Source organism: Paramormyrops kingsleyae, chromosome 5, assembly GCF_048594095.1.
Source record: "Paramormyrops kingsleyae isolate MSU_618 chromosome 5, PKINGS_0.4, whole genome shotgun sequence".
NCBI lineage: Eukaryota > Metazoa > Chordata > Actinopteri > Osteoglossiformes > Mormyridae > Paramormyrops > Paramormyrops kingsleyae.
In genome coordinates, this window is record NC_132801.1 from 8,556,580 (window position 1) to 8,580,473 (window position 23,894).

The 23,894-nt window shown below is 45.3% G+C and overlaps 2 protein-coding genes and 1 long non-coding RNA gene across 3 annotated transcripts; 1 reads left to right on the plus strand and 2 right to left on the minus strand.

The window, feature by feature from the left end:
* The first annotated feature begins 1,685 nt into the window (after nucleotides 1-1,685).
* Nucleotides 1,686-12,187, plus strand: sh3bp1 (SH3-domain binding protein 1). The gene is made up of 19 exons (XM_072712023.1): nucleotides 1,686-1,943; nucleotides 2,283-2,556; nucleotides 4,002-4,044; nucleotides 4,249-4,353; nucleotides 4,735-4,811; nucleotides 4,936-5,047; nucleotides 6,431-6,507; nucleotides 6,683-6,770; nucleotides 7,061-7,129; nucleotides 7,210-7,300; nucleotides 7,388-7,524; nucleotides 8,052-8,163; nucleotides 8,763-8,844; nucleotides 8,959-9,039; nucleotides 9,183-9,296; nucleotides 9,392-9,489; nucleotides 9,674-9,806; nucleotides 11,037-11,308; nucleotides 11,570-12,187. The coding sequence occupies exons 2-19, from the start codon at nucleotides 2,519-2,521 to the stop codon at nucleotides 11,734-11,736; spliced, it is 1,896 nt and encodes a 631-aa protein (XP_072568124.1). The 5' UTR covers nucleotides 1,686-1,943; nucleotides 2,283-2,518; the 3' UTR covers nucleotides 11,737-12,187.
* LOC140590838 (uncharacterized) lies at nucleotides 4,481-6,685 on the minus strand. Its single transcript, XR_011991689.1, has 2 exons — nucleotides 6,557-6,685; nucleotides 4,481-6,448 (listed from the first exon to the last, which is right to left on the minus strand). It is a non-coding gene; the product is annotated as an uncharacterized lncRNA (long non-coding RNA).
* On the minus strand, nucleotides 12,138-22,545 carry cdc42ep1a (CDC42 effector protein (Rho GTPase binding) 1a). Its single transcript, XM_023814586.2, has 3 exons — nucleotides 22,247-22,545; nucleotides 16,801-17,258; nucleotides 12,138-14,553 (listed from the first exon to the last, which is right to left on the minus strand). The coding sequence occupies exons 2-3, from the start codon at nucleotides 17,237-17,239 to the stop codon at nucleotides 13,934-13,936; spliced, it is 1,059 nt and encodes a 352-aa protein (XP_023670354.1). The 5' UTR covers nucleotides 17,240-17,258; nucleotides 22,247-22,545; the 3' UTR covers nucleotides 12,138-13,933.
* Nucleotides 22,546-23,894: the final 1,349 nt, after the last annotated feature.

Consider the following 23,894-nt stretch of genomic DNA (forward strand, 5'->3'; position numbering starts at 1 on the left):
CAGCTTGACACATCTGCCATTCTCCTCTGCTTTCTGCCATCCCCCCCCCCCCCCCCACTGAAGGAAGCAGCTTCCTCACCTTCCTGTCCTGGCATCAGCTGACCTTCCGCATTTTTACCTGAACGATGCACAATTTTACTTCATTACCTGGGACTTGGCTATTTTGGACTTCCTTTGCCAGCCCCTGGAGGATGGGCTCACCCTCTGGTCCGGTTCTTCCTAAAATTTCTTCCTTCTAGGGAGTTTCTCATTGCCACTGTCGCCTCTGGCTTGCTCACTGGTCGAACTCCTCAGGGGCTTTAAGACATTGTAATGTTGTGAATATGAACTGAACTATCCTGCCTTGAGCCCTGCGCTTTCTGAGATGGGCTCCAGGCTCTGTAACTGCCCAGTCCTGGGTAAGGGGTTGGATGGATGGGTAATGAACTGAATTAAAACCCATCTTCACTATATATCTGCTGTGCTCTCATGAATCAGCCGACTAAGCAGTTAATGTGACTATAACACGATGTTTGAAAATTACATTAGATTTTTTTTAGATAAAAAAGAAGCAGGACGGCGTTGCTTACACGCCGTTTAAAATTCACGTCTCCCACCAAGCGGTGGCAGTATATGCACAGGAAACTCACACTTCCGCTTGAAACAGACTGTTGATTTTTGCAGCTGGGATACAAATATACGCGTAACAGTTATCGCTTAAAATCCACTTATATAGGCCTACGTCATACCAATGTACCTATGGTCTTTTTCCCACACATAAAACTCCACTTTACGTCTCGCCTGAACCGGTGAGCGGTTTCCGTCTTGCCGCCTTTTAAAGGACTTTCGGCATTGCAGTGGTTTGCTATTATTTGCAGAAACCTCCGCAAAAAAAAATCAGTTATGACCTAGTCCTCTTACAGCAAATGTGTTCCGTCCGCAACACCAGCTGTGTCTGACCGCTTCTCCTTTTCTTCTCTGAATCCAGCCAGTGGGTAGGGGGCAGGGGGCTCCTTGCAAGCCAACACTATAGCCTACTGAAGCATCTGGATGATTTTCGACCATGCAGCCTTGGTATAAATATAGCTACCAAAAATTCGACTAATAAAGAGTGATAATACTCTAGCTTCATGAATGAACGGTGCACTTCGATGGACAAGGCGATCCTGCACATTACATTAACTGGGAAAGATGTCCTATATACTGATGTACAAAAGGCAAAAGGGATCTTGAATGCTTACAAGTTATGACCTACTAGCTGTTAGAATAGCGTAGTTTTTCTCTACACCGTTTTCATATTACGACTGTCATTTTCTAATAAGTAGTTCTGGCTTATTAGCTTGATGCCTCATTGGCCTAAATGATTAATAATTGTAGTGGGATGGCCAGTACTTTCTTTTGCATCGCTGAATAGATATGTGTCGACAGAAGCGTAGAAACTTGCGAAAGTAACTGAATTGGGGTTACTATTTCTTAAAACAATTATATATTTTACTTATTTGGGGAGGGGTGGGTGGGTTACACTTCGTTATATGAAGCATAGCACATCGCTTTCTGCAGCCCGACATTCTAATCGTCTACAACGATAAGTAATCTTCACGGACATCGCAATGTTCCGCTTATGCGCGTTATCATTCGCCGAAAATAGATGTTTTAATCTAAAATACATTTTGCGAGGTCATCTGAGGTGGTAGAGCAGTCACATACGAGCCTCGTAAAGAAATGGTCGTGTTGCGAAATGGCATCGAGTTTGCGCGCCTGCAAAACATAACCTGGCTGCAGAGACTGACGTAACGCCGCAACCCGCAAAGCGACCCGATCGCTGCCAAGCGCCAATTCCGGGGTCCAACTGTGCACCTCATTAGAACCAATGTGTGTTAGTATCTGTAAATGCCAACAGGTGGGAGCATGGTATGGCTACTCTGACCCAACGCTGTACGGTACTTTTCTCTGCCATAAACAGTGTAAGTACCCCTTTTAATGAAAGTACACTGACTTGGCTGTCATTTGCATCCAGAGTTTTGCATTCTATTCACTATATTTGTAATTCGCGACGCAGTGATCAGGTCCTCGCAAGTGATGGCTGCATCTTTTCAGTGTTACTATCGGTGTTACTATAATAGTTACTACACTGCAGCACGTTAGCTTTACCCGGCCTCTTGTCACTTACAGCTTGTTCTTTTGTCACCGTTTTACAAGTGTTTTTCCAATTTTTACTGAAACTGCTTCGAAATATCTTTTTGAAAGTCAACGCACTTCTTTTTCTATATGTCACAAAAAAAAACAACTTCCTTTTTTTGCAGACCCTGTGGGGATTTTGCATGTGTGTTTGTGTCCACATCAAGATTCCCCTTCAAGCAAGAAGTAAAAGCTGCAAGCTGGCCATCGCATACAAGGGTACGGGGAAATGAGAAAGCAAAGACAAATTCGCTGATTCAATGAGCTCACCGTGTAAAGCCGCACCGGACTGTTAGCGGACTGAAGAAGAGCGAGGTGGGGGATCGGATCACGGAATGTAACAAATGAACCCAACGTAACCATGCTGAATCGGTTGAAACAGTTGGGATATGGATACAAGTAAGTAGTCTTCTTTTCTGATTCCTCTAAATAGAGATAGTACAGACTTTTGTAAGCGGCGCAAAACAAACAGTAAACTCAGAACAGCAGAACTTTTTAGAATTTACGTTTCATCTCTAAAGTGTGACCTTTCAGCAGAAATACGAGAACCTCGATGGTTTATACTACCAAGAAACGAGGCAGCAAACTTATTGAATTCTCCGGCAAAAGCTGAAGAAAATCGTCACACTCTATCTTCTGTCCGGGTCCATTCTGGTGCTAGTGTACTATTAAATCTATACTATATATCATTTGTCTGTGAGAGAGTGTTTTAATCTAAGTGAATTTACGCCTCATTGTTATGTTGTGAACTTAATTTATAAGATGTGTAAAAACGAAGACTTCTTAGGGCCTCGAATTTAGGGTTGTTGCCTCTCCCCAGCCCGGGTTTGGATCAGCTCATCCGAACTGCCATTCCTACGCCTACCTTAAAATGTAAAAATCCCCTGCATTACATAAGTGACATTGCTATACTGTCGATTATACTGACATGTTTGCGTGCGGAATAAAAGGTTGTCTTATCTGTGTAATAATGGGGGGGGGTATTGCGCTTGAACACCCACAAATCTGCGCGCACACTATATAATGCTGCGAAAACGAAAACATTCGTTAAGTAGAATTATCTTTAGTATTTAAATACTTTGTGTGGTTGTTAATGCCCGGCTTCCCTCCTTATACCAGCAAGCTAGTAACGATTAAATGACGATTTGCTCGGAGCCCGTAACCTCGTGAATTCCACAGGTGATAAAACGCCGCCGTCCATTGTGACCGCATGTCGCGTTGCCTTGAGGTCTCACGCCGGAGCCCAAAGCGCAGCAAAAGCAAGAGCGTGCAATATGTTACCAAAATAGGGTGGGTGACTGCAAGTTGCACGCCTGAGGTTTTTTTTTCCGACAACAGAAAAGGTTGCCATTCTTTTACATCACAATGAAAGTTCGTGTAAATACATTTTTGTTCAGTTCAAGTACTTTGCTTCTATCATTGCCTTTACCACACAGACAGCCAATCCCATTTCCATTAATTGTTTTTTTTAAATAGAAATTAACATTAAATAAGTAATATATTTTCTACTGCTACAAGACTGCTTTGACCTATTAGGCTCCTTGCAATGAAGAGGAATGCATTGAAATTTGTGGCATCGAAAATATTATGGCAGCCATTGGCAAATGTTAGGGCAATGTCCTTGTGTTTCTATTAAGATAAAAAGCTACCTATTATCTGTCCATCCATCTATCCCTGACTGCTTATTCATTACAAGATTACTGAGATTCAAACATGTCTCAGCTGAGTCAGAATACGAGGCTGTTAAGCAATGCAACGCCTCCGGGCGAAATTTTTGCTGAGGTCCGGTGGACAGGACTGTTTGGGTCAATGTCAGAATTCAACTGAAATCTTTTAACCTTTAGGTCACAAGATGCTACTCATCTACTTGATGGGGATCTCGTGTTGGTAAGTTCAGATGTAGGTGTTGTTTTTCTGTTAAAGAACAATGGAGGATCTGCGCTTGATTTTCAAAGGTTTTTAACGAAACGAAAGCAACATATTTCTGTCGGTGCCTGTGCACGCGGTATATCAGATCTCGGGCCTCCGAAACAAACAGCGTTTTGACGATTTTATCTCTGCATCCCGAATTCCAAACCGGATTGGCTGCAGGTGGAGCAGAGGGTGGAGCCAGCCCGGAGAGCCGCTCAGGTCATTCATAAAAAGCTGGTAGCGTGCCTGCAGAGTCAGCAGGGCTTGGAGAGCGACAGGCGCATGGTAACCAACACCACTGTCCTATGTCTTTATCGGCCTGTAATATTGTACCTCAGTTATCTGAGTATAATGGAGTAACTTCTTTATTCTTCAAAAACATCACATCAAGAAAAACACTATGCACTACCAATGGTGCCAACAGCATTAATTTATAACAAAATCCACGTTAGATTTGTACCAGATGTGTGCTAGATGCATACATTGTAATTTATCATTACTGTAATTTACTTATCCGATACTTTTATCTAAGGCGACGTACAATTAGGAAAGTACGATCAGGCAGTCCTTGGAGCAATTGGGGTTAAAGGTCTTGCTCAAAGGGCCCGATGATGAAATCAGTCTGCCGGCCACAGGAACCTAACCCCCACCTTCTCCTGCCCGCAGAAAAAACTACCCCTCATGATGCTCTCAGTCAGCATGGCAGACAGTTTCAAAGACTTTGACGCGGATTCTTCCATTAGGTGAGAAGGAGAGCTATCGTCCCAGCATGCTCCGGGAGACGATGCAGCCCCAGCGGCAGGCTCGATCCATACGGGGGGGGCCCCCATGATGTGTTTTGGCTGTGTTTGCGCTCTCTCTTGTCAGGAAGGTGCTGGAGATGTGTTGCTTCATGCAGAGTTTTCTAGCGAAGACGCTGGCAGACTTTGAGGTGCAGCTGGAGAAGGACGTTTTGGAGCCACTCAATAAGCTCAGTGAGGTCAGAGTTTCTTCAAAAAAACAAGTATCCCATTGCTAAGCAGGGGCCAGTGCCTAAGGTCATAACACTTGCTGTAACAATGTATGTTCTTTTTCTCATTGTTACATTGAAACTGCAGTGAACCTCCGGTCTCAAGAATGATTTCTAATTATATAATCATGAAAGGGACTTTATTCATACAGCCAGCTCTGCTACAATGTGTGATATCACATTGCAAATGTTCTAATGCAAATGATACATTAGTACCCAAGCCCAATACAATGCAGAATTGTGTTTGTATTTTGCATGATTTTCAGTCAGAGAGGAATGCAATACGTGATTTGGCCTCAGCGAGAAATACTGCATGCACAGGAAAAACAGCTGTCCAAGTGAACGAAAGAGATGTCCGATTCATTAATGAATCGTTCTTTTAAATCGGTCGGAACGGTTTTTAAATCTAAAAGAATCAAACTTTTTGTATATTCATGAACTGCACAGGTCAAAGTCTTATATTCTAAAAATATTTAACAAATGAACACAAAAACATGCTAGTTGATTATCGCTGTAACATTTATTGTTGTCCACTATTGTCACTGTTTTAATTTTTATTTAATTGTCATTGCGTGTAACTAACAAAGTTTGAGAGTCGCATTCCTCTAACCTTTAGTACTGTATTTTGCCTGTAGGACATGTTTGTCATATAATTTATTAATGTCTTATTATTTCTTATTTAAAATGCATATAATTACATTATTGCACTCGTATGACTTTTTATTATTTTATTCATCCTGTTTGGTAAAAGTTACTAATGGTGCATTTCCACTGCTACCAGGAACCAAGCGGTACCCCACCCCTACTGCAAACTGACGTTTTTTCTTTGCCACAGTACTTATACCTGGGAATTTGTGAATTTCCAACCTACTTAAAAAAGAAAGACTGAATGGAATAGACTTGAAATGCAAATTTTCCCAAGACAACGCTAATTCCACTACCCTTCGATGCTAACACGGTGACTCTCACAGACGTGCTAGCGGAAATTAGCACATAATAAATCATGATGTACCCCAAGTGAACAGTAAACAAACGTCTCCAACCCAGCCACACCTATCCCGAACCCTTCTGCAGTGGAAAACCAAAGGGAGCAGGAACCGTGCCGTAACAGGTCTCTCTTAACATTCTGGGTCGGGTGTGGCTTGGTTCCTCTATGCCAATGGAAAAGCGCCATAAGTTCTGGAGTTGCATTCCCCTAACCCTGTTTTCCCACTGTCTATGTGTATGTTAGTGAAGAGAAGGTTTTTCAGGAACATATTAGTCACATTGTAGCAGGACTGACTGCACCACAAATTATGGATGTGATTGGATCATTTCCATGCTTGATCTTGACCTGTGAGGTTTTGGTCGCAGGACGATCTGCCAGAAATCCTGAGGAATAAGAAACAGTTTGCCAAGCTGATGATGGACTGGCATAATGCACGCAACAGGTCAGTCTCTACCAGGATCTATAAAGCCGACCTTTGCAAGAATGCTTACCCCTTTCTGAGAATCTGTGGCTCTTCCAGAATCTGACCTCTGTTCTTCCTCTCTGGTGATCTTTTCTGTGTCTCTGGTCATGGCCAACCCCCTCGCACTTTGTCCCCTCTGCGTCTGTTCATACAGAGCGCAGGCCAGCACAGGGCCGCAGACCAAACAGGATGGACTGCGCGAGGAGGTGGAGGAGGCCTGGCGGAGACTGGAAAGCATCAAGGTTGCATGAAACTTTTTTGTTTTGCTGGCACAGATATCAAGTCGGGACGGTGCACTGTAACTGGTGCTGTGGCAAGTGTAAAGTAGAGAGTGATATAGGTGGCACAACACATATGAATTGGTGTCGTCTCCATTCACTGTTGCCCCCCAAATGTCAGAGAGCAGCGATTGCAACACGAGTCTTGCTAATAACATAGCAGTAGAAATCTGAAGGCCGTGAAATATCATCATCGATCTGGACTCCAGCAAACACTTCTGTGCTAATGTGAAGTGTGTACCTCCTTCGTGCAGAACCAGTACTCTGCAGATCTGTATCATTTTGCTTCGAAAGAAGATGACTACGCCAACTACTTCATTCGTGTGAGTCACCGTTTGGTGCCCTTATATCAGGTAAACGGTGTCACTGGGGGACTGATCATTAAGGTGGAGTCTGTTGTTAGGTTTTAGAACTTCAGGTTGGATTCCACAAGACTTCCCTAGAGTTTCTGCAGAAGAATTTATCTGAGCTGAAAAACAACTACAAGAATACAGGTGAGGAGAGAGTGAGAGAGGGAGTGGAGAGAATGTGTATCTGTATGTGTAAATGCTTCAGAACAGTAAGGCTTTTTCTGATGCTAGACACTCACATGGACAGTCCTTCGGGGAAGGTGTACGGGGTGCCTCTGATGTCTCACCTGCTGGAAAGCGGGAGGGAGATCGCCATGCCCATCGAGGAGTGTGTCCACATGCTACTGAACAATGCCTTGAGAGAGGAGGTGAGTGCTCCATATGGGAGATAGGATTCTCAGTCTCACACCACAATTCTGCAACCCCCTAAATACCTGAGCACTTTTAGTACATTAGTTATTGTAGTAAAGATGGGATTGAGGTCCTTGCTGAACAGGGATGAGGTCTCAGTATCAGGCTGTTCCTGTGGACTCGCAAAGGTCCACTTGACCGGTATGTTGCACCTGGTGGCACTGGTGGGAAATCAGTCTCCAAGGACTTTCGAAAGGTTGGGCCAAGAAGGGATGTACCAGAGAGAGCAGATGATCGATTTCACTGGGGCTGGGCTGTCGGCCTGAGGTTATGGGGGTTGTGGGTGAGGGTTTGTCTCAAGGCAAGTCTTCCAGGTTGTTTGTACCTCGTAGGGTTGATGGCTTGGGGGAGGTGGGGGGTGGGTGGAGCAACTCATATTGAAAGAAAAGTGACAATAGGCAGATGAGACTGTAATTGGTCATCGTGAAGAAGGGTATCTGTTCATCTCTGTTCTGTCACTCTTCCCTTCCTTTTCCATTCACAGGGTCTGTTCAGGCTAGCAGCCGCTGCTACAGTGGTGAAGCAACTGAAGAAGAGTCTGGACTGTGGTGACGTTGACCACAGCAAGTTTAGCGCCGACCCACACGCAGTGGCAGGTCAGAGATCAGGCTGCCTGTTCGAGCACAGCAAATTTCAACAAAACTAGCTATATCTGGACCTGCACCCGACACTTCCTAAAATAAGCTCTGAACTCACCCTGACCCTGTACTGAATAAATGGTTGAAAGATGGATGGTGGACTCAACGTTAATGAGTTTGAAATTATGGACTCTTGCTGGGGATTTCCAATCAGGGGGATGACTGACGCACCCCTTCCCTGATGTGTGTGATGTCAGCTGCCAACGTTTTAGTTCTGTGGACTGTGGGTTTTGCACCTTGATACCTTGCAGTTCTGTTTTTAAGCCAGCAGCCCTGAGAACCCAGTTGGCATGGGACGTCATCATAGGACAGTAAGGTGGGGGGAGGGGCGGAGCCCAGTGACAAGTCTAGAGACTCTTTACCCCGAATGGCTCTGTTTTCTGGGGTTCGCCACATGTCTTAGATAGATAGACAGACAGACAGGCAGAATTAATCCCCAAGGGGACAAACTCGCTATATTGAGAATAACTACTATTTCAGATGGCCTCGTATTTGATAACGGTGAACCAGTCACATGATCTCCAGTCAGATGACCTACATTCCCCCCCGTCTGACAGGCGCGCTGAAGTCATACCTCAGGGAGCTTCCCGAGCCCCTCATGACCTATGAACTGTACGGCGAGTGGTTCAAAGCCGCAGGGTAACTTCCCCGAAGCGATTTCCCGTCCTTAAGGACTGCATACCCATTCTCCCCTTCTGAATCCGTCCATTCGCTAACGTTTTTTTCTCCCCTTCTGACTCCTTCCCTGCCCAGAGAGAAGGAGGTGCAGGAGAGGTTGGAGCAGCTGAAGGCGGTGCTGCAAAAATTGCCCCAAGAAAACTACAACAACCTCCGGTCAGCACCTGCGGCGTTTCACGGCAGGAGAAACTCCAGCTCTCCTTTCGGGACACAGCGGTCCCCATGCTTCGGCATAGGGCTGCGATTGAGGACACTGCTGAGCTGACCCGCTCCTCATTCCCCTGCCGCTTCTCTCACAGGTACCTGGTCCAGTTCCTGGCCCGGTTGTCGGAGCAGCAGGCCGCGAACCGCATGACCCCCAGCAACATAGCCATCGTGCTCGGACCCAATTTGCTTTGGCCGAGGACTGAGGGGTGGGTACAGAATTGCAGGGATGAAGCCTGCCCGCAACTCTGCGTACAGAACGTAAATTCCTGTCCCTCCTCCTCCTCCTCTTCCTCCCTGACAGCGGCGGGTCCCTGCTGGACATGGCGTCTGCTTCCTCGGTGCAGGTCGTCACTGTGGTTGAGCCCCTCATACTGTATGCGCAGAGTCTCTTTCCGGAAGGTATGCGCTATTTGTGGGGCATATGCTGTGTCTGCTCGTGATTGCTTGAGTATGTGCATAGAACGGCGAGCATATCTGTCTGGCCTACGTTTACATAGTGGTCTCTTAAACAAGCAGCATGCGTGATTTATTTTGCAACGTGACAGAATGTCTGACCCTCCCGTCTCCTGATTTCGAGCAACAGCTGAAGACTTTGAGATTCCAGAGCTCCCAGCAGTCCCAGATGTGGCAGAGAATCAATCCCAACTGCCCCAATCTGGGGCCGAGGATTCTGCCCCCGCCACCAGCCCCCGTTCGCCACCTGCTGACACAGACAGGTACTGAACTGCATTATGACAAATGGACTTTCCCCCAAATTTCCTAATGATGGATAAACTGAAGAAACTTCTCACACCAAACTAGGGCTGCAACAACGAATCGATTAAAATCGACTATTAAAATAGTTGGCAACTAATTTAATAATCGATTAGTCGGGTCTACGTTATTATTACACAGCAGTCTTGTTTTAATTCTGCCAGAAACGGTAGTATTTAATGATAATTAGCTGAAATTAGGTCGGAGAGACACTGATGTATTATGTGACATTATGAAGTTTTTGGATTATTTTATGCAATTATTCAGATTAACGCAAATCCTTCATTCAGTGGTGTAGTGGAGGGTAAATGCACATAAACGCCGTTTACGCACCTTTTAAATTTACAAAACAGCGTTTACTCACCTTTTTTGAGATCACTAATGTTAAGGATATGAATAGTTACCCACCGTTTTTACTGCTGTGCATATAGTTTACCCACCTTAAATTTCCTGCTACCACTGCACCACTGCTTCACTTCTTCATGCATGATAGAAATTTATAGTAATATCAAATGTTGTAGTACTCAAGACCAGTTTTTGAAGGTCTTGATCTTGTCTCTGAATCAGCTGTATTTGTACTCGTTCTTGTCATGGACTCAGGATTTTATTTGGAGACCAGCCGAGGCCACAACTCTGAGAATATGAGCCGTTTACTGTCGGATTACTGTCTCACTTCAAGTGCAACCAAGTATCCGTAATAAATGCAGACACAGTCGCTCGCGTGCTCTCTCACCCCGTCACCATATGTGTATCAACAATAACATTAGAGAATTATTTAATAACATTCTTAGTAGCAGCAGCGGTAGTCTGTGCTTTTACATAAAAAAAACTGGAGTACTGAATACATTATCTAAAGCGCCATGCTGGTTGCACTTTATAATTTTTTTTGTGTGTTTTTCGTTACATTGATTCAGCTGCTACAAAAGTTTTATTTTTTGTACTCTTAATGTAGCATACACTTATTTTTTATGTGAGTTGCTGGAAACAACCTTTGTACAAAGACAGTTTGGGTTATCAAAAGATGCTGATAATCGAATTGGTCTTTGCCCCCCCCCCCCCGATTAATCGGAGAAAATAAACAAACAATCAACTGATTAATCGATTACCAAAATAATCATTAGTTGCAGCCCTACACCAAGCTATGCATGCCTGTACTTTGTTGCACTGCATATTAGGCTCTTTGTGCTTTCCAGCTTCACGGTGACTATCAAGTCAACCCTTTTCAAGACGGCGTCATGGGCCAACTGCGCTGCTCCGTGGGAGGATCTGCCCTCTGAGCTGTGCAGACAGAGCCGCAGCCGCAATCCTACATCCGATCCGGATCAGCCCCAAAGCCCACCATCCAATCAGATCCCGAGCGAGACCCAAACGTCCAATCAGGCCCTGAGCAGGAAGGCCAGCCTGAAGGAGTCTGCAATGGAACAACCTACCCATTTGTCTAGGAAGCTCAGTGCTCCATGTAACGGTATGATCTGGATCCATTGCTGCACACTGCACTCTACATGTGACAACACGCTGGTCCATGTTAAACTAAAGCCTACAACTTCCAGAATCCACGCTACTTTCATACTGTAGTATGAAAGAAGAGGTGATATCCAGTCCATCCATCCATCCATCCATCTTGCATAACTGCTTTGTAGGTTTTTCTTGAGCCCAGTCTGTCCCAGGAACCACAGGACAGTTGTATCCCACTATATCTATGTAAACATCTCATTTTTATCCTCAGCACAGTCCGCTGTCTTCCGACATCTTCCCAACACAAGGCGGCAGCAGCTGTCGGCCAAGTCCCAGATTCGGCTGAGCAAGAAGCCCAAGGGACCCCCGAGCTACCCGCCCCCCCAGCCCCCTCCATCAGCCAATAAGCAGCTGCCGACTGTGACTCAGCACATGTGAGCCGCCATGACACTCTACTGCAGAGGCGTCTGTGTTGGACGCGTCCGGATCGTGGTTGACACGTGCACAGGCCGTACTGCGACCCCCCTGCGCAGGCTGTAACGGAGACCCCCCCCCCCCCCCCCTGCGTGGTGAGCTTGCTTCCAGAAGGCCGGCCCTCGCCCAGCGGTGACTCGAGCGCAGGGTTTCCAAGTTCTTTGCCTAGCAGTCGCCACCTTGCATATATTTAGCTAACCGCTGAGATCAAAATAAGCATTTTTGTTGACAATCGGTCCTTCCACCTCCCCCCCCCCCCTCCAAGTCTGGTCGAAACCAGCCCTTTTTATACCGGACCGCGATATTTGTTCAGGATTCTGCAGAGCGCTTAAACAAACATGAGAGAGAAAGAGAGAGAGAGCCCATTTCCTGTGAGATGCATGTCTACATGTATTAAATGCATCCATTTATTACAGTTTGTTAAGATTGTTATCATTATTATCCTCTGAGGGACAGACATTTCTCTCGTTGGTATGTATATACAAAGAGCACATATCATTTGCATCGTATGACTAAGAATACAAAATAATAATATAAAATATACTGCCTTTGTTTCCTTTGATTACTAGCATACATGCAGACTAACTAAATTACCCAAGTCATGTGCAGAAGCTTTGGTTTGCTTGATTAAAAACATTAACACATTCATATATTATTGTTCCATTACAAACAAGATGTGTTTTCAGAGACTACCTCGCAATATACCGTAGATCCAATATTACGCAGGTTTTTTTAACATGCTGTCTTGAGCACACTTAAACCCGGAGAATCTGAAAACTCCCCTTTAGTTCAGCTGTCGCCAGGTCATCGTTATTACGGATGAAAATCACACGAATGTGCAAAAACGGTTCCGGAATCTTCGTTTCCTCTTTTGAGATGGCTGTGCGTCTGTCACCTTGAAATCAGTGTCGTTCTGCAAACGTACTTACTCATCCCGAAAGTAGCGTTGCCCTCACGCGGTACACGAGGTGGGGCCCGGGGAAACTGCTTTGAAGAGCCACATCCGGGGGCGTGTGAATGAGGAAGGAACCCTAGCGCTGACCCCTACACTCAGGGGACGTCGGTGTGCTAGAAGGCCCTGGAACGATGCACTTTCATTTTCTCAGACACAGGGGATGCCCTGTCCTGCAGGTCACATACAGTTGCTTCATTTTGGACAGTCCCTATCGGGCATGGTGACCTGGAACTACGCCGGTGATGAAGGATCTTGGGAAATCGGCACTGTGTATTGTGAAGAGAGGCTTCAGAACGGGCTGGCCCATATACTCAAGATGGAAATGGGCCTGTAGCAGTTAGGGGAAGAGTATTATCAAGGAGGGATGTTAGGCACAGGCCCCTAGAGGCTCTGAATCAAACACAGCACAGTTCGTTTCATTTTCCCTTGCAGTGCCGACATGTTTACCAACACTCACTTCTCCATTTAAGCTTCCTTGACCTCATTTCCTGTCCCTCCCAGTGAACGTACGGTCGCCCTATTTTGAACGGCTCTATTTAAGGAACTCAACGGTGGGGGGGGGGGGGGGGGTGTTACTTAACAGTTCATTCTTTCCTCTTTTCTTCCTATCTCAATTACTTGTGCCCAGCACTGTATTACAAAAATGCACATCCGTAAGATGAAGACAGCGAGCGTGAGCGAAGACAGAAAGGCCATCAAACGCATCTCTGTAGTCTCTGTGGCCCAACATTCAGCAAAATGTCCTGCTCTGAGGGGTGTAGTGACACAAACGGGATGTGGATATATTTAACGGACAGCCAAGCAGCTGAAGTGAACGACACTTGTGTCCACCTGATGGTGCTTCTCCATCTGCTGGCTTCTGTTTATCTTAATATAAGAACATAAGAAATATCCTGATGTGTACAGGACACCCATCAGATCGTCTTGGCTGTGTGGAAACTGTACTGTTAAGATGTTAGTTACTGTTGCTTTAAATTAATATAAATCTTGTTTCCTTGGATGCTACCCAGCAAGATGTTCCAAACCTTTCCTACCCTTTGCACAAGGAAAGTCTGGAGGTCCATTAGGGTCAGGGTTTTTTGAGCAAGACAGAAGAAATACAACCTTGCGGGCCAAACTTTGTGAGCTCGATGCAGGAAACACACACACATACATCACAAGAGTCACGTTCGGGTGCTTTCAAGAAACACTGCAGTCTGTGCTTCTTCAGACTTTGATTTCATCCTCTTCGGGGTCGGGACATGGGCTTCTCCTCTGGGTGGGCTGGCCAGAGCCCGTATAAGGACTGAAGTCCCGCCCATTGGGGGGGGAGGGCCTTTTTAAGACCCCGCCTCCCCCGTAATGGCGTGATAACACATCAGCCGCCTTCAGAAACCGTTCCGCCTCCATTCCCGGCTCCACTTTTCCGGGGGACTTCACCGCCGTGCCTGGAGATTCCGGTTTTGGCAAGTCCCCGTTTTCCCCTTCCTCCCATTCTTGGTCTGACCGCTCCCTGCCATTTAGCTCCACCCCCTGTGGGGAATCCGCAACGGCATTGGTGGATAAATGGGTAGCGTCACAGCTATTGGCCGGCCCTTCTCCCTCCCACCAGAGGCCCGCCTCCCTGATGCCGTCAGGGCTGTCAATTATGCCAAACACTTCGCTCATCAGTGAGGGGCCAAGGTCCACGGTGAACGAGATCAGGGAGTCCGACCGCACCAGAGAGTCGGCGGTGTAGTCGGAGGGCGACTCGTGCCACGGTTCCGGGGAGCGGTGGGTGGGACTATCCTGCAGCTGGCCGTCAATGCGTGAGAGGCGGGGCAGCGTGGCAAAACCGGAATCCACACCTGTGGACAGACAGGAGCCAGCAAGCACAGTCCGTCAATTAGTTAGTTTGCCCAGAGGACTTGCTGATAATCCTCATACGCCCATGAAAAACAACTCACGCGAGATCTCAGCCTCTCTTTGAACTTGATTTACTGGTGCATGCAAAAAAACTGAGGACTTACTAATAATTAACTCCTGTTAAATAAACAAACAAGTAAATCAAAACAGAATTTCTTCTTTGTCTTTATACAATTCACTAAATGTAATCATCAGCCATAGGAAGCCACAGAATGACGGGGGGGGGGGGGGGGGTATTTAAATTTTCATAGTGAAAAACTGCCCACTACTGCCCACAATACTCCATGATACTTTAATGAGTATTGGCGGCTGGATCAGAGCAGACCTCTCTCACCAAGGCCAGGGGCTCTAGGCTATACTGGGGGGTCCTCAGATGTTACCTAGCCAGCTGTGAGATGTAATCCCTCTTGGTGTCTGCCTGGGGCCCCCCCAGTAACCCCCCCCTGAACGACTTCCCTTCAAAGCCAAAAAGGCTGAATCCTTATAAAATGCCCAAACCACCTGAGCTGATTCCTCTCAACAGGAAGGAGCAGAAGCTTTATAAACATATACAATAACATGCATGATATATATGTGCATTTTGAAAGTAAAGATTTAAGGCAGTAGGGGGTGCTGTCGATCTGCCCAGTGCAGGCCAGGCGGGTTCTAAATTACCTATAGCTCAACTATTTCGCCAGTAAGTTGCCTTGCCTGTTTTTTTTTTGGCTGTTACAGACCTTTGAATCCATCACAGAGGCACCCCCTCCTCAGCCAGCAGGTGGCAGCGCTGAGCCAGACGTCAGTCATCAGCCTTTAGGTGTGCGTCTCGCTACCCCCCCCCCACATACCTCTGTGCTATGACCTCATCGCCTCTGAATGCAGGATCAGGCTCCCTGGCATAATGAGTGACTTTGGCTTGCGGTTTTAAAAATGGGTGGCAGAGAGGAAGTATGTGGGGGGGTTGGGGGGCGGGGGGGGGGGGGGGCAGACCGGTTTCCTCAAGCACAGCCGGAGCTCTGCCAGCATGCAGCATTTTGACATCTGGATCCACTTGGTGCTGACGGAACCAATATCCCAGTACCTAAGATATACTTTACAGCCTACATCACTGGATGAAAACTACACTGCTTCTAAATTTTCAAGTCTAAATTATAGCCAGTACAGTACTGTAAAAAGCTTTTAAAGCACCAGCACCAAAAAGCAGCGTTAAAGCAAATGATGGTACAACTGGCAGCAGAGACCAAGTATATTTTGATATTGTGAACCTGCAGCCTTTTAAAGGAAACGATTGCAGTCATTTCTGAGAAGCAAGGCCTTTGTAAATAAATGCCTGTGGTCATGATGAAGTCGTTTTTCAGCCTCCGTGTGACGGCACACGCCGTATCTGGGTTACGTTCTCACAAAATATAATGATCACAACCCTCACTATTCATGATGTTTTTGGTAGACAGACCACCAGTCCCTGGGCTCAGCCTGGTGGTGTACAGAGGGCTAGATACCAAAACTGAAACTTTACCAATGCTCCCCCCCCCAACCTGCGGTCAGATCAGCCCCCCGGGGAATCCCAATTTCCATTGGTTCGGAGTGATGTCAATCATAGGACATGCATCAGCGTTTTCCAATATTCATGTATGTGACTCAACCATAAATTCAATTTCAGATCCGTCCCTCCTTCCCCTGTAAATTACATAGAGCTGCTTCTTCAAACACATGCAGGTGAGGTAACCCCATTTAGCTGTTTCCGGGCCGCCCAGAAACGTTCCTTGGGTTTAGCCGGTCATGTGGTTACATTCCTGTGCTGTTGGCACAGCCGGCCTGTGATGACTTCAGCTGGCCTCTGGACTCAGACGCTGGGGGCCCGATAAGAGATTTCTCACTCAGCAATTCCAGTTCCCACGTATGGGTCATTGCCCCGGTGACCGGATTGAGCGCCAACAACGCAGAGTCATTGACGTGTTCCACTTTTGGCTTTGTAGAAATCTGTTATTTGTGACATTGCTCAACGTCCAAAGCTTATCAGCACTGTTCACTGGCATGATTTTTGGCACGGAAGACCTGATGCAGCATTTAAAAAGTCATAGATCTATAAAGTTGCTGGAATATTACACTAACTGCAAAAAAACATGAATATATGATATTTTATAATGATAATTTTGTCAGCAACAGAACGCGGAGACAGGCAGGAATGTAATGCCGACTGAGTTTCTCACCATAGGAGTACATAGAGCCCTCTGGACAGCTGGGCGAGTTGGGAAACAGCTCCCTCTTCAGGCAGCCGTTGGGAGTGTCGACATCCAGCCGGGGCAGGGAGATGGCGTTTTTGATGATGGGCGAGACGAGGGGAGGGGGCGTGGAGAGATCCGCAGTGTCGGCCACCGGCCGGGTCGGGGTCCGGAGGACGTGCCGAAAGGTGCGGGAGAGGAGGCCGCTCGTCTTCTCGGGGGAGGAGTCGGGATCGACCGCCCCGCCGTGGTTGCTGAGGAAGGAGGTGTCGCCGAAGACGTCCCCGCCGCGGCCCACGTGCATGGTGTGCCGGAAGTCGCCCAGCGGTGGGCTGATCATTTCGGCCGTTAAGTCGCCCTTGAAGCGTCGCTTGCCCTGTGAGCTGGACACCAAGCCCTTGATGCCCGACAGTTTGCCCAAATTCATGGCTGCAGCTCCACAAGGCCTGCATATCCAAAACAAATAATCAATGCCCCCCTTCAACTGCACCCCAAGATAGGATTATTCTAACATTTCATATTTTTGCATTTAATTATATTCCCATTTACAAAAAGATCATTCAAAAATGAATCATCGTTACACCGCTTATACATGCTTTCAACAGGCCAAAGTTACAATATAAGTAAATAAAAGAACAGATAGATGTTTTTCTGTTGGTTCTGTTTGTTGGTCTTGGATGTTCTCATTGACAACATAAACACAGGGGAAGCCTTCAAAATGTGAACTATTTTGCCAAAAGAAAGAAATAAGCAAACACGCCTTATAAAACTGTCACCTTTTTTAAAAAAATTATGGAAAAATAAATGTTGACGATTAGATTCCGCCTAAATGTGAAAGACATGTTTTCTTTCTGTTCTCCAAATCCATCGCATTTCAGTCATGATGGCTAAACCCAAATTATGCATCCTGGTTCCTGGAAAACACTGCATGCGGTCAGGGAAGTTCAGTTCCACACAGTTGTTTAGGGTTTTGCTTGTAAAATTTCGCTTCAGAAATAAATCACGGTCCAACTGCATAGGTCGTTGTGGTCATAGATTTTCAGCATTCATTCCTTATTTAAAGAAGCAAGATAAAAGAAAAAAACATAGGTTTTCATCCTGTGGTTACTTGAAAAAAAATTCATTTATGATTTTATAAACATTGGTAGGTCAAACGTTTTTAGTAACGTAAAGGTCACATCATGGCTGCATGTCATCGGATTCTGTTGCGTCATTTCAAGAGGCAGCTGGTAAAAATGTCTGACTTTTTCTTATGAAGTTTATATACAAAAAGGGTTCAAAAGAATATTCTCTTTTCAGAAGAATAAAACACAAACTTGGCTGTAATAAATCTTCATATGATGCCATCCTGTTTCTTGTTTCAACATGTGTACTTAAAATATACACCTGTAAGATAAAAGATTTAAGGTCTGCCGCTCTATCCACACCCCTAATCTGGAAGTGTTTTCACTAGCCTGCTTATAAACATCCAAAGTATGCCCCAGCAGACAAAACACAGTTTTATTTTTATCCGAAAGCTCATAAGGCACTTAAACTATTATGATAAAATCCACTTTGCATGCCACTTTGTAGTCTGACAACTCACAGTTCAGGAAAAAATATTTTTTTTTCTATGTTGACACGGTAATGCATGCCTTTACAGTGTAGAATAGATTCAATTGTTAGGCTTGCTTTACATTTTTTCGTGTGGAAAACTTACCACACAATTTGCCACATTAATGTTTCCTTTGTCGCGTTCTGCGTACGAGATTTTTGATTTACCGTTATCACTGTATACCCTGAGGCAATATTTTTTTTGCCCGTTCCTGTCAATGGCAAAGCCACTGCGCTTTCAGCAGCTGCGCTTTTCTCGGGCACATTTTCAGGGTACAGTTTTCAGCTGGAGAAGGGTGTGACTGTCACACTGCGCACATACCAAAAATCGATATCAGAAAGTGACACTATCTCCTGCCCCTCGTGCAGTAACGGCCACATGGTGAACTCGATCCGGTTCAGCTGTCTAACAAGCTCCTTCTATATAATCCCACCGTGGCTAGAGGGTGTTGGCACGTGCCCACGGAGTACCAAATTGGAAGGAGCATGTGCTTTAAAAGAACCATGTCTCCATGGTAACAGCAGGCTGCATCCAGGGGACCTCATGCAGTGGACCTCAGGATGCTCAACCTTAACTCCTACTACTCCTTAGGCTCCTTGGGTGGTTTTCTTTGAATTCCTGTTCCACAGCTCAGCAGTTTTGCTGGTGCTCCAGGCATTAAAAAGAAATCCCAGAATAAATTTGTTGTCACCTATGTGTTTTTTTAAGGCAACAGATTAATGGGTGGTTCCCAGCAAACACACAGTAATAAAAGACCTGCGTGTCTGAGTGGAGTTTTAGATCTGTCCTTAATCTAAGTTTCCATGCTTCTCTCGCTCCTCTGTCACCCTTCTGTCATCCCAACTAAAGCAGCAAACAGTCGGTGTGCAAGTGACAATGATGTACAGATGCCCGTATAGTCACACCTTCAGATCTTACTCTAAAATCAGCGAATGCAGCGAAACTGATGCTTTCGTTCTTTCATGTGATGGCAAACACTATTTTAAGTAACACGGTTGAAATTTCCATGATTTATGCCACATAAATGCACATCAAACGTGACTCCTAACCAGCCATTTCTATACGCAAGTCCTGACATAATTTGGGGCTCGTTAGTGACCAGAAGCCAAGTTTGACTTGGCTTGTTGCAAATGATAATGATAGGCTGTTCTAGAGACAAAAATTCAGGCAAAGATAGATGGCTTCTCAAGATGTTGGAGTCCGCTCTGGGGTTGAGGAGACGCTGCGTTCTTGAGGTACCTAGGCATCTGGGTGTTACTGAGATGCGAATCACGGGTTATTAATGTTGTGAAAATGAAATAATAAAAAAATCCGAGATGTAAAAACCTTCACACCTCTTACGAATCTCGTATCTGCTAAATAATGTTTCACTTCAGTGACTGTAGGTGTGGTATAAACAGTACAGAAGATTAAACGTTACTCTGACCAGTTAGGACAGGACTAATATGTAGTGAGTAATACTGGGCTGAGTTTAATGGCCTCATTGATAGCACCGGATGAACAGCAATCAGGATCTGCAACTCAATGAAAACAAGTCATCTAAGAGCTGATTAGCTTTTATGAAGAAGTTGGACCATCTGGAGAGCAGGACGCTGGATGCTTCTCTGAAACCACATTATGAAAGTATTCAAGTGTTTAGTCTAATTGTGTTTTTCCCATGAAACTTGATTAGATTACGGTCCACCTCATTTGGGTACACGGTTACACAACTGACTGTCGTAGACATCAACGTGTAGCTTAACAGAGACATCTGTCCATAGCTGCTTACATAACTAACAATCAGCACAGCCTAACATCTTGCACAAGCCTGTCAGGATAAGGATCACACTCCAGAGGACCCTCTCGGGTTCTGAACCTTAAACCTTCTGGCCATAGTTCGCTTGCCTTTACCACTGCCCTGTACTGATTCAATGTTAATCATGCTGACTACACAGAGACAGACTATATCTCCCCAAATTTTCGCTTACAATTCTGAGTAATCCATTCTTTTTTGTTTATCCCTCATTCCTGCTTTTCATCACTCCCTTCATATTTCAAGCTTCCTAATCGCTAACTAACTTGACTAAATGCACAAACATACTATGAGATAAGACCTCATAAGACCTGTTTTCCAGACAAGAACTTCACTCAATAAACATTGCACCATTCAGTCATGAGACTACTTCCACAATACAGCGCATCTTCTCCCAGTCTGTCCTCCTGGGTCTTTTCCTCAGTCCCCAATCCCCTCCTTCGTTCACCCTCTCCTTCTCCAAAAGTATATATAGGCATACTTTTTTTGGATGCCAACTTGCATGGATGGGGGGTGGGGGGGGGTCAATGACAGGACCTTTACATTTTGGGAGTGACTCTGAAGCCACTAATCCTCTCTACTAAACAAATAAAACACTGGAATTTGTGCTAAAATTTAGCCAAAGCACATTCCAAATGGTCTAAGCCCACCCGAAACACTAAGCCAATACTTAAATGCTTGTCATTACAGTCCCCCCCATTACAGTTCATGGAGCCCTGATGTCCCCTAACCCCTGTGTTGGGTCTACACCGGGTGCCAGTCAAATCAACAGGATGTTTTGCATGTTCTTAAACTATGGGAGATTCCACAATGAGATTCCATCCTAAAAAAGTCTGAAACAGTAGGATCCTTAAAAAGACTGGGGCGTCGCTAGGGCTGTTCTGGAGGGGGTATAACGACCCCCCCCTCACCACCACCCCAAAAATATTTCTTAGCCCCCCCACATAAATGTACACTAATTAGTTTAAATGGCGCATCAATTCGCGTTAAAATCAGACCCCCTATAGTCAACGCTTAATCGCTCTTTTCACACATCTCTAATGATGCTCCGGCTGGGGCGTTTTCACAAAACACAATGTCCAAACAATATAATGTGATACTATGTATAAGCTCCTCCGTAATAATAAATATATTTAAATAACATATAGAGTCGCATTATATCTATTAAAGCTCATTTAAAATAAATTCCATAATTTGTATTTTGGTTACTTTTAGACTTTTGCTGCTATTCTTTTCGGCCATTACCTTGGCGGGTTTGACGTGGAATCACCTGTCTGAATCGCCCACTTTTTAAACAACTCCCAAACAACGAAGTGTTTACTTAAGAGTTAAAAATAAATTCTCAACTTTAGAAAGAAAGCGCGGTGGCGGCGGGTATTATGGCAGCGACGTTATTAAAACAAGGCTGAAATAACAGACTGAAAGCTCATACGAGCTTAAAATGGAGAGCCACAAAGGGGCTGCTTTGTGTCCGCAAACGCAAGCTTTTATTGACTTCAAAAAAGTTTTTGCAACAGAAGTATAGTTGTACATGGACCAGCTGCAGACTGCATTCCTGTGTTATTGCAATGGAGACGCAAAAGGGTGAAAATAAAATCTGATTTAAATTGTCAGTACATTGTACAAGGCAGCTAATGAATCCGAGAGTCCATAAAAGCAGGAAGACGAAAGGAAATAAATACAAGATTCGGGACCAGATTACACTTTCTGCAATCTATTCACCGGCAAACTAACGCCGCAGATCACGCTTCTGACCACGCGTCTGGTTCCTGTTCCCACGCGCTGCCTTGTATTTATTAACATATAAACCGCTACACCACACAATGTATACAATGACGACTGCCAAAATATCCAGATGATGTTTTTAAGTTCAAAGAAACTGTTGATTTATATTCATTATATTGCTAAACATTATGTCTGGAAAAAAAGTTGCCGTATATAACCTACCCGACTTTTGCCCCTACTTTTATGCAGCTCGTATTATCAATAGTATGGTACATGACTGCAATCCATATTTTCTTTCATCAAATTTCATGTAGAAAGCTTACCTTAAAACTGTTGGGAAACTCGTCGTAAGTGATAACGTAATGTAAAAGCTCGTATCCGCAAACACGTCCCTCGGCGAGCCTGCCGCATGTTACAGCTTACATGGAAGCGTTTTCCTCCGGCGCCGCTTCCCGACTCCCTCCCACCCCCGGCTGAGGAGTGCGGACCGCTACCCCGACGGGCTGGGACAGGGGGTGAGGCGGGCGGTGCTGGGGGCACGACAAAGAACTGATCGTATCACCACAAGTAAACTGACTATTTGCTTAACCGAGACGGTGTAGGGGAGGGACCCAGAAACGCTCATGGGGCTGTTTGAAACGCAATCCAGGGCTTTAAGCTGACAGCCACGCGCGGTGATTTTTATTTACATGGACACTCTCAAAACCGAAAACCGGTCCCATGTCAGTATGCAGTAGGATATTTCGGGGGTTTCTGCACTCCAGGCTTTCAAAGCACGGTATACAATTTAATTACGGTTTGACGGTGCAGATATGGTTTATTAATTTTAAATGCATTACTTATAAATGTTTAGAGAAAGCCACAATGAAGCCTGAACTTGCAAATTATGTCCATCTGTTTTCCAGTTTGATTACCCAGTCTGCAGAACCCAAAACTACTTCTGCAAAGGGCAGGATATGTGTCCTTGTGGGATAAATATGGTTATTCATTTACGAATACCATGCACTGTGCGGCTGGTCTTTTCCATGGGAGCCAGAAGAAGGGCAGGTGTGCTCTTAGACCTGCAGGTGAAAAAACACTCAGATTTATCCAGGCAAAGGACGATCAGACCTGACAGTCATATGTGCAGTTATTTTGACTTTGATAGCCTATATCCAATAATGGTGAAGATTCGCAAGCAGAAGCAATCTCCGCATTTCCTTTGAAAATCGTATTTTACTTTATTTTAGAACTTTATTGTATTACTTCAGTATATCTGGTATATTACCCACATATAAGAAAAGCCAAGAATCAGATGTTGCCGTGAAGGTTGGACCAATGCTAAAATTTTAAGCAGGTCTACTATAACTGTTGTTTATAGCAGTGCCTGACGTTTGTATTATATCAGTCAATCCAAGCATTCTGTGCTCTCCGATTCCGTTAAATGTCTAATGAAATGCATCTAAAGTTGACCCTTACTGGATGGATCAGGCTCTGCTGGATGGATCAGTCCCAGCTGAATGGGGTCTCTTTGGCGTTGGGTGAGCACACGGGTCAGTCCCCAGTGCAAAAATCACAACAGGAAGGATGTGACCTCACCAGCAGGAATCCGGCACAAACGTGTCGGTGAAAAGCAGTCCTTTCAAAACGGTCACGGTCCTGCAGTTGTCGTTAAACAAAACGCTAAAATACGATCTTCTCTGTTTTGCACACACTAATATTTATAACTCTGATGCTTTACAGCGAGACCTACTTCGGCAGCTCTCGAAATAATATAGTGTATGTGTACTGTGGAGATGACGTCCTGGGTGGGGGTCTGCGGTCTCCGTCTGCCAGTTCTGCGGCAACAGACTCTACGGCTGAGGTCCATGGCCGTTAATCTATCAGCGACGGGTCACTGTGACGCCTGCGTTTCTGCACTGAAAGCTGGGGGTGATGTACTGCAGGGGACAGTTCTTCACAAAGAAAATGAACAGACCCTGTGGACAGGTG

Coding starts and splice junctions, on each gene's coding strand:
- cdc42ep1a (XM_023814586.2), bottom strand. CDS start 17,239: ATGAATTTGGGCAAACTGTCGGGCATCAAGGGCTTGGTGTCCAGCTCA. Junction 14,554..16,800: donor GGGCTCTATGTACTCCTATG/GTGAGAAACTCA, acceptor GTCTGTCCACAG/GTGTGGATTCCGGTTTTGCC.
- sh3bp1 (XM_072712023.1), top strand. CDS start 2,519: ATGCTGAATCGGTTGAAACAGTTGGGATATGGATACAA. Junction 6,771..7,060: donor GGAGACTGGAAAGCATCAAG/GTTGCATGAAAC, acceptor TCCTTCGTGCAG/AACCAGTACTCTGCAGATCT. Junction 7,130..7,209: donor ACGCCAACTACTTCATTCGT/GTGAGTCACCGT, acceptor GTCTGTTGTTAG/GTTTTAGAACTTCAGGTTGG.